At 42.0% G+C, this 19,114-nt stretch overlaps 2 protein-coding genes across 5 annotated transcripts; one reads left to right on the top strand and one right to left on the bottom strand.

Annotated features, from left to right (window-relative positions):
• Nucleotides 1-20: 20 nt before the first annotated feature.
• STKLD1 (serine/threonine kinase like domain containing 1) lies at nucleotides 21-13,583 on the top strand. Of its 4 annotated transcripts, XM_029960478.1 has the most exons (19): nucleotides 31-56; nucleotides 828-923; nucleotides 1,397-1,441; nucleotides 2,764-2,838; nucleotides 3,438-3,542; nucleotides 3,726-3,796; nucleotides 4,436-4,551; nucleotides 4,961-5,073; nucleotides 5,173-5,333; nucleotides 5,781-5,911; nucleotides 6,437-6,520; nucleotides 7,722-7,838; nucleotides 8,391-8,525; nucleotides 9,434-9,562; nucleotides 10,380-10,517; nucleotides 11,245-11,373; nucleotides 12,049-12,186; nucleotides 12,477-12,556; nucleotides 13,363-13,583. In XM_029960478.1, exons 1-19 carry the CDS (start codon nucleotides 42-44, stop codon nucleotides 13,408-13,410), a joined length of 1,926 nt encoding a protein of 641 aa, XP_029816338.1. In that variant the 5' UTR covers nucleotides 31-41; the 3' UTR covers nucleotides 13,411-13,583. The 4 variants fall into 4 exon arrangements, with proteins under 4 accessions (XP_017929782.2, XP_029816338.1, XP_017929783.2 ...); XM_018074293.2 differs by lacking the exon at nucleotides 828-923 and having other exon boundaries at nucleotides 21-56; XM_018074294.2 differs by lacking the exon at nucleotides 4,436-4,551 and having other exon boundaries at nucleotides 4,965-5,073.
• Nucleotides 13,279-18,856, bottom strand: REXO4 (REX4 homolog, 3'-5' exonuclease). Its single transcript, XM_029960569.1, has 8 exons — nucleotides 18,665-18,856; nucleotides 17,710-18,062; nucleotides 17,259-17,414; nucleotides 16,874-17,067; nucleotides 16,384-16,472; nucleotides 15,790-15,864; nucleotides 14,941-15,015; nucleotides 13,279-14,105 (listed from the first exon to the last, which is right to left on the bottom strand). Exons 1-8 carry the CDS (start codon nucleotides 18,854-18,856, stop codon nucleotides 14,004-14,006), a joined length of 1,236 nt encoding a protein of 411 aa, XP_029816429.1. The 3' UTR covers nucleotides 13,279-14,003.
• Nucleotides 18,857-19,114: the final 258 nt, after the last annotated feature.

Below are 19,114 nucleotides of genomic sequence, written 5' to 3'. Positions count from 1 at the left end.
TGGCGCCTGAGGGGGGAGGAGGTTGTGGCGTGTTCTCGGCTATGGAGAAATACGAGGTGCTGCCGCAAGGGTCCAGGCTCTACCTGGCGATGAACGGCGTGGTGGGGGTGTAGGTTCTGCTGGAGGGGGGGTATAGGGGATGTGTGGACCTGGGGACGGGGTGTGGAGAACCTGTGGGGTAGTACAGGACCAGTAGTGTAAGTAATGCTGGGGAGCTATGTAAGTGTTGCTGAGGGGTGTCTGTAGGGTGTATGTGGGGTATATGGCCCTGAGGAGGGTCAGTACCCCTGGGGTTGGTACACAAACATGGGTGTAAATGGCCCCAGGGGGGTGTAGGTGGGTACGTGGTTGTGGGAAGGGGTCTGTGGGCAGGGCAGGGGCTGTGGATACAGTTACCCCTGTGAGCAGTATATGACCGTGGCTGTAAGTGATGCTGGGGGTGTAGGTGATGCTGGGGGGGTTGTATGTGGGGTCCATGGCCCTGGGGAGGGATTTGGGGCCAAGGGATGGGGTGTGGGTATCCATGGATACAGGACACAACCATGGGTGTAAATGGCCCTGGGGGGAGTGTAGGTGATGCTGGGGGGTGTGTATGGGGTACGTGGCCCTGGGGAGGGGTGTGGGTACAGGTACCCCTGGAGGCAGCACACAGCTGGGGTGTAAAAGGCTCTGGGTGGGTTAAATGGTGCTGGAGGGGGTGTATGTGGGGTCCATGGCCCTGTTTAGGGGGGTGTCTATGGGAAAAGTGGTTGGAAGGGGCTCTTTGCCCTGGTTGTTCCACCACCTGGAGCTGAGCAGGTGCTCTGGGTCTCTCCTGTGCCCGGCAGGTGCTGGAGCAGCTCCAGCCTGGGGCACTGGGCACTATGCTGGAAGCTGAACGGAAAACAGGAAAGGGTGCCCAGAAGAAATATATGATAAAGCAGGTGAGAAGGTGGTTGTTAGGATAACAAAGAGTCGTGTTTGTCATCTCCAGGGGCACTTCTGATAGGAGACACCTGTAGGGCAGCTCAGCAACTGGGTGAGAATAGGCTTACACCTCACTCTGCTGCTCTTTTGGAAAATTGAAGAGTCAGATCATTTTGCTTGAATGTTGAGGCTCAAAGCGGGGAAAGGGCAGCAGCTTATTTAGGTCCATTCAGTGTGTTCTCAGCTCAGTCACTGCTGCCCAGACAGTGCAGAAGCTCTCATTAGCTGTCACACACTCATTTAAAACTCTGTTTTACCCAGGTCCTAACACCAGGACTGCTCCAAACATTAGATTTGAGCTATCACTGAAAATTTATGTCACTTCATGCGGAATTTGCAGTCCAGACATCTTGACAAAATAAAACTGTTCTGGCTTGAAGTTCCCCTATCTCTTTGGTGCAATCTCATCCTTGTCTTTTGTTTGGTGCAGGTTGAATGCATTGATCAATACCAAGCAAGTGAGGCCTTGAAGGAGGTATCAGTGCAGCCTTTCTTTACTACTTCACTTACAAAGACCAAAGTCTTAATAGAACAAAGTCTTTTATCTACAAGGATTAGCTAAGTAAATAATAAGTAAATCAGAGAGGACTATTTGTGGGTGTTCTCTCTGCCCTCTGCTTGAGCTCAGGCCAGGAGTTTGTATTAATTGTGGTTATATTTGGACATGTAGATTCAAGTGGACAGTTCTTCTCAGAGGATAGTCCTTTCTCAGAGTTTGTATTTGTTTTGTGCTGAAGACAAAGAGCAAAACTCATTTTTTTGGCCTTTAAGCTGAAGGAGAATCTTGATCTGTTTGTAGTTCATTATTAATAATGCAACTTCTAGATAATGTATTTCATTATATATTAATTTCTCAGAGTTGGACTTTTTTTTAATGTGAATGGTTTGATTGGTTTTCTTTCTTTGTTGGATTTTGCTTTTTTTGTGCAAACTTTTTCCAGTGCTTCACATAAGAAGCAACTCCAGAAATACTCTTAAAATACCAAAAATTGTTTCAAGAAAATATGTGAAATAGCACATGATGGATTAGTCTCACAGTGTCCAGAATGCATGGCATCTGGAGTTGGAAAGGGGGGAGAATTCAGATGCTTCATCCTGCTCAAAGAAGTGACTAAAACCACACCAAAACTGGCATTACTAATAAAATTTGATTCAATTTCTCTGCTGACATCTATTGAAGCAAATATTGAAATAAATGCCAGCTAGGAATGTGGCTCTTTGTAATTTTTCTCTTCTGTCTGCACAGCCACAGCCACACATAGGAGAGGAACTTGAATTCTTTTAACCTTCCACATAATCAGCAAATTTGCTGAAGTAATTAGGATTTGTTAGAGCCTTACACAGAAACCACCTTCAGGGAGATCAACATCTCTCATGTCGTATTTTCTGAGGTTCAGGCTTGCATGGGGGTCACAGGAAATAATGGCTATGCCAGAAAAATCATTCTGACTTATATTCTAAAATGTGTTTTCAGGTTTGGATGTCAGGAACAGGAGAAGGGGGTTGCTTACACATCATCTCCCTGCAGATCAGTTTATATCCTTGCATCTCACAGGGCATTGAGTCTTAGTGAAATATTTGCCTTAACTCAACTTGCAAATGCAAATATTTAACATAATAAAGACACACAAATAAATGTATAAATAAATATGCACAAACTCTTCACTTTGGAACAATTTGATCAGAAATGTGACATGAACAGGGACTGGTTTGGGTGTTATTTAAGGTCCTGTTGATGGGAAGGACTGTGGACCCATAAAAAGCTCTCCCGATTTTTTTTTTTTTTATTTTATGCAGGCAAAGGATTTGCTGAAACTTCGTCATTCAAACATCTGTATTTACAAGGAATTGTTTCTGACTTGGAATAATGAGGTGAGAATGGAATGGGATTGGTTAAACTGGAACACGTGGTGTATGTTCTGGGCAGGTGAGCATTTTTACACATTTAAATTTGGGATAATTGGTGTGAGATACCTAATAGAAAAGGTTATTTGATTTGAAACAAGCCTGGTTTTTTAACTCCTGAACAAACACACTGAAAAGCTGTGAATATCTGTGGATTGGAGTACTGCCTGCTGACTCACAGATCCTGATGTGAATCAGTGTGCAATTCTGATTTTTATGCCTGTACAAAAACCCTTTTATAAGAGACCATAAGAACCTGACTTACTTATTTGCAGATTTTCTTCAGTGCTTAGGCAAAATCTGTGTTGATTTTCTGGCTGTATATATGATTTGAATTGTCCCATATGGCTGCAGATAAGATGCTCCATAATGGTGGTTTGTTTTAAAACAACAAATGCTGTTTTTTTTTAACGAAAGGAACGAAATATTGTCTCCTCTGTGAGAGATTATTCATCCCAGAACACTTTGGTGGTGGTGAACATCACACCCACCATTTTGCCAAGTGCTTGGGTTTGTCTTTCTTACTGCAAACAATTAGGCAATTTTGGTGTAATGTTTTATTACAGGTGTCATCTCTGTTCCTCTGCCTGGTGATGCAGCACTCAGGCAAAGGAGATCTTTCAGCTCTAATCAAGGAAAAAAGGCAGAAATCAGAAAAGATAAGAGATGTGGTAAGAAGTGCAGAAGAGGCACTGACAGTCTTGCTGCTTTTAACAGTTTTCCCCCCGTGTTCCTTCTTTCTCAAAAGTCCTCCCCAAAATCTTCAGAGCACAGGTTTTGGAAACGCTCTTTTCAAAAGATATTTGAAAGTTACTGTGTTTGTGTTGCACTTTCATGTCTGTTGCCCTCACCAGGTGGTTCAGAGGTTCCTGGGACAGATGGTGGATGCTTTGTTTTATACACACCAACAAAATATTTTGCACAGGTGAGCAGAAATCTTGTTCTCTTTGTCTGACAGGTCGTTGTTCTTTGCAGTGACTGTTGGCTCAGCTCAGTGCTCAGAGGCAGGGAGTTTTACTCTTCCAAATGGAGAAGCAGGGGGTTGAAATTCCAGACTTTATATACAGATTAGATTTCTGAGACTTCTGGAGTCATTTATTTCTTGAGTTTTGTCTGAAATTAGGCACTTAAATGGGGTATTACCTCTTGGTTTTTTGAATGGGCTCTAAATCGCCCATCTCTTCGTGGCTGTGATGGACAAACTATATCCTTTGTGTACTTAAAGTAAGAGACAACCCTTACATTCCATGCTCAGATCAATTTGTGTCACAATCAGAAATTTTAAAGCATTTAAAGAAGAAAATAATTGTCTTTTGGGTGATTATCACTTGTAGATAAAAAAAAAAAACAAAACAACAAAACCCAAAAAACCAGAACAACACACACAAAAAAGTCCAAACCAATTCTACCTCCCCCCCACCTCCCAGAAAAACCCCAACCAAAACAAAAACAACCAAAAAAAACCCAAACTAGCCCTTCTGATGTGTAAAGATGCTGAGGATCTGTAGTTATGTATCCATTAGACTCTAATTTCACAGGCTGACAGAAAATATTTGCATTGCAGAAATATCAAGCCATCAAACATACTCGTGACTGGTGAAACCTCCTTCATGCTTAGTGACTTCAGTGCAGAAACACTTATGAAAGATGAGATGAAATGGAAAATAAGAGTGGAAGAAAGTACATATTTGTTTTGTCTTTTTTTTTTCCCTACTATGTTTTCAAAAGATTCAGTTGTGGTGGATATTTTTGATCCTCAGAGAAAAATTAGGAAAGGGGAAAAGTTATTTTCTCTTTCCCTTCTCTGCATTATGGTATTTGTCTTCTAAATAGGATATGCACAGGCAGTTGCCTGCAGCATTAATTGTGTTCACAAGTGAAAACTGCAGATGTGTCTGTGAATATGAGCTCTGCAACCAGTACAGTTGGAATCCTTTTTAGCTTTATACATACTCAGTAACCTCTTAGAAAATTGTCCATTAGTTGCAGGGTGGTTTGTAGTCTTTTGTGGCATATCCCCAGTAAAAAATTGCCTAATATCTGCAGAATATCTCCACATTATGTTTAGGTATCATTCTTATTTTAACAGGTAGCAAGTCTTGGATGGCTCCAGAAACATTTGGATTTTCTTTCACTGAGAAATCTGACATCTGGTCTCTGGGCTCTGTGCTGCTCGATATGATGACCTGCTTTGTTCTGAATGTAGGTAATAATGTTTCATTAGAGGTTTGAAAGGTCAGGGGCCCACCAGGGTGTCTGTAAATGTGTGTGAGAGCTCCTCTGATCCTGTGCTCTTTCCAGGCAGAAGAGATAACTTCCTTACTGCAGGATATCCGAGGGGATAGCAGCTGTCTGGAGGGAGCCCTGACACTGGTGCAAAATGCAGATAACAGCTATTTGCCCTTATTTCCAGTTTTATGTATGATGCTACAGATTGAGCCCAGCATGAGACCCTCAGCAGAGTAAGTTCTGGCTGCCTTCCCTTTATTTTTTTTTTTGTCCTAAACCCCTCCTGCCTCCACAAGTTGGGAATGTTAGCTCCTGTTGGAAAGGGGCTGAATCAAGATTGCTCCAACAAATCGAGTTATTAAAAAAGTCAAAGACCTGGTGTTCATTCAGAAGTGGACACTGCTATGCACAGGTGTCCCTTATTGAAGAGTTACATTATAAATTCATGTTATAAACAATTTTGTAAACCATTAACTTGACACCTAAGCAATGGCTTACTTCCATTTTGAAATAAATTGTTTAAATTCTGTCAAAAATAATCCAGTGTTCTCAAAACTAGTATTAGATTTTTTTTACGTCAAAATGAAACAAAACTTTTAGATTTTGTTGTTGTTGTTGTTGTTGTTGTTGTAACTTTCCAGTTCTAACTTTCTGGTACTGCTTTTGTCTCTCAATTCCAGGGATCTGGTTGATGTTCCATTTGTTAGGGAATGCCTGACTTTTGTTGGTGACACTTCAGTAGTACTGAAAAAGTCTTTGCCTCCCAAAATAACAGATCTGCTCCTTGAGGGAGGAATTGGAAGTGTTCTAGGTAATGAGGAGATCAATGTAATGGTGATTTTCATGGAAAATAGACCCATGTGCTTTCTCATCAGGATGTATTTTGCTTGGAAATGAGTTATTGGACATTGATTTTACTTGAAATAAAATGGGATGCTGTTTGGAGGAAGGATCACTCATTTTGTCTGCACTGTAACATGTTTGCAAATTTATGCAATGGAGGATCTGCACCATTATTTTCCTTCCAAATAAGGAAGATGTTATTTTAATGTGAAATAGATATTGGAATAATGCATTTAAAGCTCCTATCCCTGCTCTGATTTAAATTTTCCAACAGGTCCCCAAAATACATAATTCCAAATACATTGTGAATCATAACACTTGGTAACATTGAAATGTTTGATGTGTTAGGGGCAAAGTTATTCTCTTTTCAACACTCACAAACTACATTATTTTCATCCACATGAATTCACATCTTGCACAAAATAGAGGCAGTTTGAGTGATTTTTGTAAGTGTTTGTATCTAATGGTTGTTAGAATTTCCTTGGTTTATTAGCATTCATGCAGGCTTCCTGGGATGTTGAAGAAGTCCAGGCTAAAGGCATTCAGCAGCTTGCCAGTTTTGTAAAGGATAAAAGTGGTAAGGCACTATTTTATTAATTTATTTACTCTGCTCCTTCCTTGTATTTTGAGATAATAGGAAAAAAAATTTCTCATGGCAATAAATGAGAATGAAATTGCTCTTTTCCTATTTCTTATTTTTTGGAACACACTGGAACAGGCCACTTGCTGATAGGATTGTGTTGGTACTTGTTCTGTACATGCTTTTGTTGAACAGCAGAGGGGTTTTACTGGATAAGAAAAATGGACACTGGAAAAAAACAATGATATTTTAATTGGCAACTGAAGTGAATTGAAAAACTGACATTTGAAGAAGGTAATTTGTACAAGCCCTGGGATGACTTGGAGGTAATTTCTGGGGCTGTAAGGTTGTCAGAGCAAAAGGAGGCTACACATGGCTCATTTCTTTGTGTCTAGTAAAGCTGTGAGAGTGAAGGCTCTACATTTTCTCCCAGAAACTGCACATTTTTCAAATTAAGCTTTCAAATCAAGATTAATAGTTTCAAAGCACCGTGTTAACTCAGTTATAAAATGCACTGACATTTGACAGTGACAGCATTCTAATGCTGGCATTGGCTTTTAATGGTAAAACACAGGGGTTTTACCCTAGCTGTAATTGATAAAGAAAAAGAATAATTTGGGGGTTTTTTCCTTAGAGTCACCTCTATGTTCCACTCTGTTACTGAAGAAATCTTTTTCTGAGTAATACAGTGGGCTTTGGCTGTAAAAAACAAAATGAATGGACCTTTGGGATTCTCATTCAGTCCTGTTTTCAGCAGTACAGGGCTGTGCCCACCTCTACCTTGTTTGACGCTTCTGCACCCCCTGACTGATGCTTTCAGCCTTGAAGGTGCTCAAAAGGGATCCCTAAAATCCATCCAGTTTTCCTCATAATTTTGTTACCTGCTTGTGGATATACTGACCAGCTGTATGGGCTATTCCCAAAGCTCCAAGTCTTCCTAGCACTAGGAGTCCTGGTGAAATACTTTGCTCTGCAGATTCTGAAAAGCTGGTTTGGGGCTCGTGCACAATGTTCTTTCTACCCCAGAACTCACTACATGACCAGTGAACAATTCTAGAGTGACTTGAGGAGGAATATGCTGGTTACACTTTGCTTTCCTCCAGAGATTAAAAAAGTCTCTCTGTATTATTCCACTATACAAGTGATTTGTTTTCTTTGATTCAAGAATGTTGTCTCAGGCAATTTCTTTTCCCCACAGCCTTCCCCCAGCTGTTAAAATGCACAGAAGTGATCACTTTTGCCATGAAGACTCATGTAACTTCTCTCAACTTACAACTAGATGGCTGCACATTATTGCTTGAAATTCTTAGTCAAGGTACAGTTACAAGACTTCCTCCTTCTGCTGGGTCATACAGCCTGTCTGTTGTAAAGGTTAATGTAGCAGATAAGGTTTGAAATGGGTTCAGTAGTGCTTTTAGGGGATGAATTTAAAGTACTAAAGTAAGGTAACCAGCTTTCTGGTTTCTCATGAATTTCCTTCAGGGCTGGCATGCAGGAATTCTGTGTCAATTTTAAATATAGGTTCAGATCTTGGGCAACCAAGTTTGTTTTCATGTTATGTAGAGTGTTACTAGAATGCATAAATAAAAGGCTGTGTTTTGGTATTTGAATTTTAAACCATAAAAGGGCTTTTTTTGGTCTCTTGTGTGGTCCTGCTGTCACTTTCATGGCAATTTACCCCAAGAACACCTGGTAATGGTACAAGCTTGAAAATGCTAAGAATTGTGTTTCAGAAAATGAAAGTTTAAAGTAATTTTTGCCTATGTCGTGTGAAGAAATGCTGCTAATGGAATGTTCTGCTATGCTCACAGTGGGGAGTTCAGGCTTCATTCAAATCTTTGTTCTCTTCCATTTTTTCTGGTGGCAGCTCTGGAACAGGGTGTGGTGATGGCCCTGGATGAGAGAGTGGCCAGCTGCCTGTTGGCCACAGTGAGAAAACACTCTGGAAATGAAGAGTTACTTTTGTTGCTCTGCACGTTTTTAATGATGGTTTCAGCCAGTGGTGGGTCACCTTGTTCCTTTTTGGGGAATATTTGTATGTTCCTACTTTTTTAAACAAAACCAAGATGCAATGCAGAACTGAGACTTCACTGAGAGGTGTGGATGTCTGTGGGTATTAGTTCAATAGTGATAATATTGGTAAGATTGCCTAGATATTGGTAAGATAACACTCCTAGATATTGGTAAGACACTGCTGAGGCTTCAGGGACTTACAGGACCACTCTAACAGATACAATTCTCTATTTCATCTTGTTTTGGAAACAAGTACAAAGTGGGCAAATAGTAATGCTTGAGAAAACAAGAGCAGAGAACCTGGATTCTATTTTTGACTGTGCCAGGATGTATTGAAACCATTTTACCTAATTCCTCTACTTTGTCCTGAATTTGTAATTGCTAAATATTCATAGTATTTTTAGTTGGTTCCAGTGTCAGTTCAACAGTCATCAGAAGACTGTTTTTATAAATGGTTACAGAAGCTCTTAGCAGCAAGAGGATAATATTAAAAAAATAAAAAATCACAGAGTCATGTCTAAGACCAAACTATTTTTATACAGTGTTTCCCAATTCTGAAACGGGGTCAGTTTGAATCATTACAATGCAAACATATGAAAAATTGTAATTTATGCCCTCTCAGTTCCTTTCCTGCTCTGTGAATTTCAAGTCTGTGAGGAAAAAGGATGGCCAAACATCCATTTGAAAGGATCAGTTGTGCTAAACACTGTGCTTAAGTGAATCTTGTTAAAGAATTCGGTCTCTTCTGTTGCTTTCTTTTGTCCAGCTGATTGATGGTCTCATGTTACCGATTTGTTATCACTGTTTAAATACGGGTAGTGCTGCCTGTTTCGAGGTCAATGAGTGGGACAGAACTACCAGATTGTATAGAATTTCTTTTTCTGTGTTTTTTTTCAGAAGTGACTGCAGAGAATCTGAGGAAAGTTGGGATAATTCCAGACCTTCTGTCAATTTTAAGGCGTTTTCTTCATAATGAGGAGATCTGCTTCTCTTGTTGTGGGGTTCTCTGGAGCTTGGCTGTGAGTGGTAAGTAGAACACAGCAAGTATTGTTCTTGCACTCATGTGACTGAAAGGCAGCAGGTATTGTGCCTAATTGAGTTCAGGCATTCCTGTTGCTGGGACTGGATTTGAATTCTTTCTTCCATTCTTTTTCCCTGCCAATGGCAGGGGATTGGAATGAGAGGATCTCTAAGGTCTCCCAACCAAACCAGCCTGTGATTCTGGAGAGTTGTTTCCACAGCAGTACTAGAATAACTTCGTGATCCAGAGTTAAATTAGAGAAAAATAAAAAAGAATGCAGATTTCTTTTAGCAACCCTTTATATGATAGGGTGTCAAAGTCAAATATTTACTGTTCAGGCCAAGATATGGCCTGATTTGTTCCTGTGACATATATTTGTGTGGTGTTCTGATCATCAAGGAAGGTTGAAACCACAGACTGTGCACAATTGCAGCACTTGGTGTGTTTTATTCCCTCTGTGCAACAAGTCACCCATCTGATTTATGTGACCAGCTGAAAATCCACCCTGCAGACCGTATTCTGTCAAAACAGGGGTTATTTTGGGAGGTTTCTTGCTGTGATCCCCATGCATAATTTAAATTAAACCCAGTTCCTGAAGAAGTTCAGCTTTCTCCTATAAACATGAGTATTTATTAGTCTTGTAATGTTTGGATTGGTTTGGTTTGGTTTTTTAGATCCTTCCCTCTGCTGCTGTCCAGACTAAAACAATGTTGCATTACTCCAATGCCAACCCCCTTTAAGGCTTTACTGATATAATTTGACATACAATGATATTATTACTTGATTAAATAACTCTGTCTGATGCATTTCCTTTTTGTTAAGGTAACTCAGAGGATAATGAAGACCAAGCAGTGCTGGAAAGTGCTGTCCCTGTCACCTCTGCAGTCCTTCAGAAACACCTCCAGGACGGAGCCATTGCAGAGTCCGCTTGCTCGGCTTTGTGGGCACTGTCACTCCAAGGTGTGTTTTCCCAGTCTCCTTGTTCCTTGGGCTTGGAAAAGGCTTTTATGTCAGTGGTGATCCCTGAAAACCAGGCTGTGGTGATGCCTGACATCCAGGCTGCTTGGCTGGAGCAGGCTCTGCAGATGGCAGCAGAGTTAGGGACTTGCATCCTCTCTTAGTCACTCTCCCCTGCATTTGCTCCCTAACTGTCTAATGAAGAGATTTTTGATGAGCTGTAGCAATTAAATCACCAGACAGTGCTAATGGTGACTGCCCTGTGGGGCAGCCACACCAACCCTGTGCTGTGCAGAGTGTGCAGAGCACTCTGGCTTCTCCCTTAACACCAAGAATCCCAGCTGTGTTATTTCTTTGAACACAGCATTGGTGTTGTGCAGCATGGGCTGGGAGGTTTGTTTTTATGCCATTTGCTCTGTTAATCAGGAACAATATTTCGGATTAAAGAGGAAAACACATCTCTTTCATTGTCATGTGCACTAAGGAACCCATCCTTGCAATACTGTTTTGTGTTATTTCTTGCTCATGAAAGAATGTTGCCACAGTTTACCTACTGCCTGCCCTTGTCCCAGTGTTCCACTGGGAAAAGCTGGGCAAAATACTTTAGCAATCTCATTTCTATTCCCCACCAGCAGAATAGGTTGAGTATTCAGGACTCTCCATTCCTTTTGGCTTGGAGAATATTGAAGTTTTGGTCTTTTCTGTGTGTTTTGTTTGGTTTTTTTTAAAGGCTGTTTAACTGACAGTGACTATGAACCCACAACAGCACTTTTGCTGGAGGCACTGAGGATGAACCCAGAAAGAGCAATGCTCATGAAGAATGGCTGCCTGGCACTAGCCAGCTTCATAAGGGTGTCTGGTAACATTCAGCAATTCTGATTTTATTAATTGCACATCAGCTCAGAAGTGGATTTTTCTGCATGGATCAAGACTCATAGTGGGATTGGGATTGACTTCTGCTCTCTGAATCTTTTCTTGCAGGACTGGAAGAGGAAATTGTGAAAGTGGGGTTGGGACTTAAATTTTCCCATGAACCAGAGAGTTTGTGGACTCCTTGTGCCTGGAGGTGTTCCAGGCCAGGCTGGATGGGGCTTGGAGCAACCTGGAATAGTGGAAGGTGTCCCTGCCCATGGCAGGGCATTGGAATGAGAGGATCTTTAAGGTCCCTTCCAACCCAAACCATTCTGTGATTCCATGAACCCAGTATTAGATCAGCACAGTCTGATCTATTAGTAACTTGAGAGTGCTTTGGTAGTTATTTTATGATGGTGTTTCAACTATGTAAAAGGGTAGATATCAATCAATGTGAAAACAAGAAACATCAAAATCACTTCTGCCATGCACAACAGCATCAGCTGCAAACATGGTCTACTTGTTGCCCAAATATGCTTCAGAATAGTTTTTAGGGAGACTGAGAATAATGGGCATGACTTTCTGAACATATGACACGTGTGCTAGCTGGTGAGGGGTCTGGGAAGCAGATCATGCAGTCTGCAGCTACCAATGAGCCCAGCAGTGTTTGTCTTCCTTCCAGAAATAGCAGCTTTGACATTTATAACGGACTCGAAAGGCAGTGGAATAGAACTGATCAAAGATGTTTATCACCTTCACTTTGACAATTCAGGAGTGGTGGGAGCTCTCTGTCTGCTGATGAAGGAGATGGCTCAGTATGGTGAGATGGCTGGTGCTGTTATTCGTTGAGTTTCCTTCACCCCCAAAACCAGTAAAACCATAAAAGCAGCTGCTCAGGGACATGTTAGTTGCTCTCAGGTTTATGTCTGAGAAAGGAGAATGAATTGGAACTGAAAATTCAACCCTCTTACTCTCATGTTAAAATGTTGTAATTTCATCTCATCCTGCCTTTTCCTTGTGTAGATCCATCCTCTCCCTGTGCTCCTTTAGCTCCTGCCCTGTTGGCAGTTGTGCTATAACCATAAATTATCCTGTTCATTGACACTGCAGATGAGGTTGTGCTGGATATGCTGTCCCAGAAAATGGACAAACTGCTCTCTGAGATAAAAATCCAGTTTCCATTTAGCACGGTATGGAAAAAGTCTCTGATAATAATGAGTAGATGCTTAGTATATTATTTCTGGGGGTGGATTTGATAATTTTCAAATAGTTGGAATTACATAGTGCATAAATTTAGAGAATTAGCTGTGAGATGAAGAGTGAGTTTGTAAGAATAGTTTAACTGCTGAAAAAAAGTTGTTGAAAGGGGTTTTTTCTTTAGGCTGTAACTTTTTAAAAACTATGTTCTGGTCTCTTGCAACATCACATTAATTTACTGTATTCTTCATACTAAACCAGGCTAAAGTTTACAGGAAAAAAAGCTTAAGTACATTACATCCAATTTATTTTTGGTTTGGAAGTGGCATTCTTAAAAAAAACAAACAAACTGACAAAAGCTTTCTAGTAGTTTGTATGAAGATTTAACTTACATTAAATTTCAACACTGAAAGAAGGAAAAACATGCAAAGTTATCTGAGCTGCTTAATGTGTTACACTAATATTTCCTTTGCAATGGCTTGCTGTCAATAAACCAATGAGAAGTTTGTTCATCAGGCCAGTAAAACTGGTTAGTCCTAACTTTGGTGGGTTTAGTTATGCATTTACATAATTTGCTTCCAAGACAGTTACAAACTGTTCTCCAGCGTCTCCTGCAGGCGCTGCAGGAAAAAGTAATCACAGAAGGGCAGAAAGCTCCCTGTCCTGTTGTCAGCCTCCCTCATTGTTATAACAGCAGCCACTTTAAAGACCTATGTTAGATACAGTGTTTTTATTAATAAATGAATACAAAAATAAGTGAAGCAACATTGTATTTGACAGTTCTCACATTTCTCTCCAGGAGATAATGACCCTCGTGGATGCCACACTTTTGAAACTGCAGAAGTAAAAGGAAAACTTTTTGTCTAAAAACAAGACTTGTACACACTTGGATATAAAAGCTTGGATCCTCCAGAAATATTTTAAAGGATTTTTCCTCACCAGAAGATGAATATTGGCCTATTACATATATTATATAATATAAAAACAGGTATATATTGTTGGTTCAGGTACCACAACTGTGTGACTAACAGCAATAATTTAGAATTCATCTTAACATATCTGAAATAAAGATTTTAGTCTTAGAAGTTCTGGCAAAGCAATGACAGTTTCTTCCTTCACCTACCATAATTTATTTTTTTTTAAACTTATTCAGTGTGTATTTCCTATACAGAAGTTTAACTGATGAAGTTCTTCACAAATGCAGGCATTTGTTACAAATGTTGTTTGAACACAAGGATTGGTAGTAGGCATAGAAACCACCCAGAAGGGATACCAGCAGGATTCTTGGATGGCAGCATTCCCACACTAGGGTAGGAAGTGTTGTCTTTGCATTGATTTTTAGGAAGTAGCTGCTGACAGTTCTGACTTATCTCTAAATTTGTCCTGGAATGTGACAGGAAACCAGCAAATGCTGCAGGTAAAAGCACAGGGTAGAACTCTTCAAGTTTTACAATTTTTGTTGTTAGTTTTGTTCTTAACAGCAGCTTCCCATTTCTTTTTCTCCAAGGTGTACAGTCTCATGGCTGCTTGTGCATCCTGGATCTGAAAGAGAACAGAACAAACAGAAGCCTAATGAAACACAGTTGCTTTAAGAACATTATTGTTAATAATCATGGAATCACACAGTGCTTTGGGTTGGAAGGGACCTTAAAGCTCCTCTTGTTCCACCCTCTGCCATGGGCAGGGACACTTTCTACTATTCCAGGTTGCTCCAAGCCTTGTCCAGCCTAGCCTTGAACACTTCCAGGGATGTGTGGTAATAAGCAGCTAAATCTTCCATCATTTTAATATATAATTTTAATTGATATTTATCTGGTTTTAGATTTAGGCTCTGTGACTACTCAGAATGTGTGGGCCACCACAAGGCTCTGTGCTTCTTTCTGACTGTCACTTGGAAAGTCATAATGAGAAAATTCTCTTGATACATTATCTTACAAATAGGCTCCCAATCTGCCCTGCTTTCCCAATTCATTCCTCTCTTATATCCTCCTGTCCAGTGAAAGAAAGGAACTAACTGCTGAGGGTCAGGTGGAGCCTCTCACACTATCTGTCCATCCCCTCACAGTACAAGGGTGCAGAATGCTGCTTTTAAGGTAAGCTGTTGATACTTGATCATTACTTCTTTTCTCTGGAGATTTTAAAATGACAAGGATTAATATTTTTAATCAAAATACAGATGATTTGTGCAAAAGCTGTTTATGAAAATAAGGAAACGTAACAGTAAGCAAGCTTAGATGACAATCTCACTGCTGCTGGTGTTCAAGCAGAGCTTGCTGACTTTTGGCTGGAATGATGGCACAGCATTCTGGATTGAACCCAGATCCCAAAGCTAATGTGTTGATCTACCCAAAAATGTATGTTCTGATGAGATACCTACCGAGCTGTGCTCTGATGTCTGCACCTTAACATTGAGCAGGGTCTCACAGAGCAGCTTCAGGGATGGCCTTGAACTCTAGAAACAGAAAAGATCATAGTCATGCTGCCTCTTGAAATATACACACATGTGTAAATATATAAATATATATATAATATTATATATATATATAACATATAAATATATGATATATAATATATAAATATATAAATATATATATATAAAAACACTAATTCAAGTGTATTCCTTAAAGAATAGCACATCTTAGCTTACTGCTGAAATACCAAGAATAATTAATGAAACATGAGATTTATGCATGCACTGCTGAGAGGATTCTTTTTGTACTACCATAATCCTAAGATTTATGTTTGGGGTGCTTAGCTGTGGAAAAAAACCCCCTGAATATCTAGTTACAGAACTTAAAATACCTCCCAATAATCTGAACCTCTACTCCTGCATTCTAAGCAGAAACTTGAAGCCATCTATATTTTTATATCCCTATGGAAATGATACCATTAAGAAGATTGCATAAGCTTTGCTCTAAGTAGAACTCTACCATCTTATTTTGCTGTCCAGAAAAGTGTTATGAAGCCCATGAAAGTGCTAAAAATGGGAAAGCCATGGAATTTTGTGCACAGGTGTTACTGATAACGTGAGCACTGAACTAAGTAAGTTATGGAGGTATTTCAGACACTCAGTAAGCATTGGACTAGACTGGTATTTTCGAGTGCCAAAAATGAGGCATCCCTGTTCCAGGTAGGAAAGAAGGAACAGGGTCAGGTGGATGCACAGGAGTGAGCCAGCAGCTCCAGAGTCAGTTAACTGAGGTGCACTTTGCCATCAGTCTCTTACCTTGACTCTCTGTTTGAAAGGTTTATATCTCTGTGTGTCCCTTATCTTCTTCTGAGGGTGATCAAGAAACAGGACCTACAAGAAATTACATTTCCAGTCCAAAATGTGCTGTGGCGTGAAACTTCTTCCAGCTGAATGTACAGCTGCCTGCTGTTCCCATCTAAGAGATACTTCAAAACCATGAAAGGACAAGACCAAGATCATGCAGTAACTGGCTGGATTCAGGATTCACAGTTCTACTTGGTGTGAGAAACAGAGATGAAGCTGGAGGTGCCTGCAGAGACCACCTGCAGTGCTGGCACAGCATGACATCAGGTCCCTGTCTCAGGTAACTAGGACCAGACTGCTGGGCTTTGGGGACTAAGCAAAGCATGCCCAGGGCTTTTCCCTCATTCTGTTTCATTCCTGGCTCTTTAACAACAACAGAGTTTGGAAGCTGAAGAACTTTAGTGGGCAAGTGATTAGAGCTGTAATTGGTGCTTTATCACTGAGAGAACAGTGATAGAGCAGGAGTTTGCAGGAGTTCAGGTGTGTTCACCTGACCCAGGATGATGTGTCAGAAATTTAATCAATCTCAAATGTGCAGCCACGTACCTTCAGATCATTCTTTAAAGCATGTCCAACCAAAATCCTCCCCTTCAGGATGTCAGCAACCTCCTTCTGAACAGTTTTAAAGTCTTCACCTAAAAATGCCACACCAGGAAACGCTTTCCATGAGCAAACTACAATTAAAACACTGCATCTTTTCTGTGAAAGCAGTTGTGTCCCCGGGGCTGTAGTTATGCAAATTGTACAGTACACTAAATCCTCTGCTCATTAGACAATTCCATAAAGAGAGCATGAAAAGGAGATAATTTTTCTATTATTCCCATACCATAATCCACCAGTTAATTTCTTGAAGGGCAGTAGTGATAAGTGTAAGAAGTACTTCTCCCCACTGTTTTTCTTAGCATTAACATAAATCTTAGCATTTTGTTTTCCCTAAATAGGTCTAAAACTGTTCCAAGCTCAGCCAGTCAGGCTTCAGTGACAGCCTGTTAATTTTCCCTCCTGAAAGAACACTCAGGGGGAACACCCCTCCTACCTGCATTGATATTCTGAGGGCGTATGCCACTGACAGCTGTCCTGTAGTCAGTCACCTTTTCTGTGGGCTTGACATACTTGTCATAAATGCACTTCCCAAACTGGTTCACGATGGACACCCGAGCCACAATGCTGTCCTCCCCCTTGGGGCCCACCCCCACCATCTCACAGTCCATGGCTACAGCTCTTGTCAGCCTGAAAGACAAAGGACAGCTTGGTGACACCTCTGTGTGCAGCTCACAAGGTTTACAGGTTGCTTCCAACAGGGAAAAAGTCAGTCAGCAGAGGCAGGGAGATGTCAGCCCACACTGTTCACCTGCAGATCAGTTTTTAGCAGCTCCTCTCGATGCCTCTGCTGCCATCCTTCCCCCTGGACTGTCACTCACCCATCAGAAGCGTTTTCCTTGACCAGCACCTGCTCCACAGACTCTTTGGATGGGCCTGTTTCAAGTCCCATGTTTCTTCTGGCAATTTTTGCTGCTTCAGGTCCTATTGCTGCCTCGATATCTTTGGGGTCAACGTCATCAAACCAGATGTCAGCCCTGGTAAGAGCAGATTTAATTACATTTATGGCCTTAAAGCAGTCTGGTGTCTGTTTGGTGTACAATAAGCCAGTTTATTTCTTAAATTGAGAAATAAACCCTGAAAATTAAGGTCTAGTGCTGTCACTTCTGCAGGTTTTTTGCTATATCTGAGGAGTAGGGGCAACATGGGCCTTATTTCTTCCAAAATGTGTTGTGGAAGAGTGCAGCTGTTTTGAATGTACCTTTCTGTGCTCCTTACTTAAGCATCCCAAAATGAATATTCCCATCCAGGTGTGATGCCTGAAGTACTCACTCCTTGGGCTGCTGCTCCACGTGTTCCTCAGCTTTCCTCCTCTTATGTTTTAAATCATCCTTCTCCTTCACGACATTGCCATTTTTCCTTTTCTCTTTGCAGCCTTTTCCATTGCTTTTGGTGCCATTTAAATTCTTGTTCACTTCAACCCCCTTGGATTTTGGCTTAGACAAGGGAGGACTCTCTTTAGCAGAACCACTGTCCATCTTCTTTGTGGGTTTGGCCTTTCCCACATTCCCATTGAGAGCTGGGACTTCTGGGCTTTTGGCTGCTTGGACTGGCTGCTTCTTTTTGGTGTCAGTTTGACATGTAGAGAGGGACTTGTTGGAGCCATTTGCCTTTTGTTTCAGTAGCTAAAATGATAAAAAGGAAAAAAGGATAAAGGGAAAGAACCTGGAAAACAGAAGCTTTGGGGTGATCTAATTCCAGTATCTGAAAAGAGCTTTCAAGGAAGATGGCGAGAGACTATTTACAAGGGCCTGGAGTGACAGGAAAAGGGTAAATGGCTTCAAACTGGCAGGGTTGGATGGGATAATGGGAAGAAATTCTTCCCTGTGAGGGTGGTGAGGCCCTGGCACAGGTTGCCCAGAGAAGCTGTGGCTGCCCCATCCCTGGAAGTGTCCAAGGCCAGGTTGGACGGGGCTTGGAGCAACCTGGGCTAGTGGAAGGTGTCCCTGCCCATGGCAAGGGGTGGGTTGAGATGGGCTTTAATGTCCCTTCAAACGCAAACCATTCCATGATTCTGTGATTATCTCCCTCTCCAGAGGACTCCTGGACTTTCCAGATGGCTTTAGGGGAATTACCTACAACGGGGCGTCCCAAATATCGGCACACACCCCTTTATTTACTGACACAAAGGTGATTATTATTGTTAATTACCGCGCGGGAGCTGCATCGGGTCTGCCCGCAATGGCCCCTTCCAGCCCCCGGGGACGACTCCGGCTCTCCCCCGCGCCTTCCCCGCTCCCTCACCTCTGCAGCGCTCCCAGTTGGACGAGAATCCGGGGGTCGCCGTGGGGGACGCGCCACCGCATCCGGTTTCGGGGTCGCCTTCCCGCGCCTTCCTCTCCTCCTCCTCTTCTTTGCCCTTCCCCGCGCGGCGCTCGGGCCGCCCGGCCCCTGGGCTCCCGGGGCTCTGCTTCGCCATGCGGGGGGCAGAGGGGCGGATCAGACCGGGACCGGGATCGGGATCGTGGGGCAAGCGGGGTCCAAGCGGGCCGCGCCTCCGCAGGGGGACGGACAGCGCCGCACCGCCCGGGGAACGCCGCCCGCGCTCTGGGTTCCGGGGGTGAGGGGTGCCGGCTGGGTCACGGGGGTGGGGGTCATGGAGAGATCCCCCCCCATGGGGACACCCCCTTCGTCCCCAGGGACAGGGACCCCCCGAACCGCCTCTGGGCCGGCGGGG

The sequence above is a fragment of the Manacus vitellinus genome, unplaced genomic scaffold (assembly GCF_001715985.3).
Source record: "Manacus vitellinus isolate BGI_N305 unplaced genomic scaffold, ASM171598v3 scaffold_27_pilon, whole genome shotgun sequence".
Lineage (NCBI taxonomy): Eukaryota > Metazoa > Chordata > Aves > Passeriformes > Pipridae > Manacus > Manacus vitellinus.
Note: the sequence above shows the minus strand (reverse complement) of the source record. Positions and strands in the feature narration are given on the sequence as shown.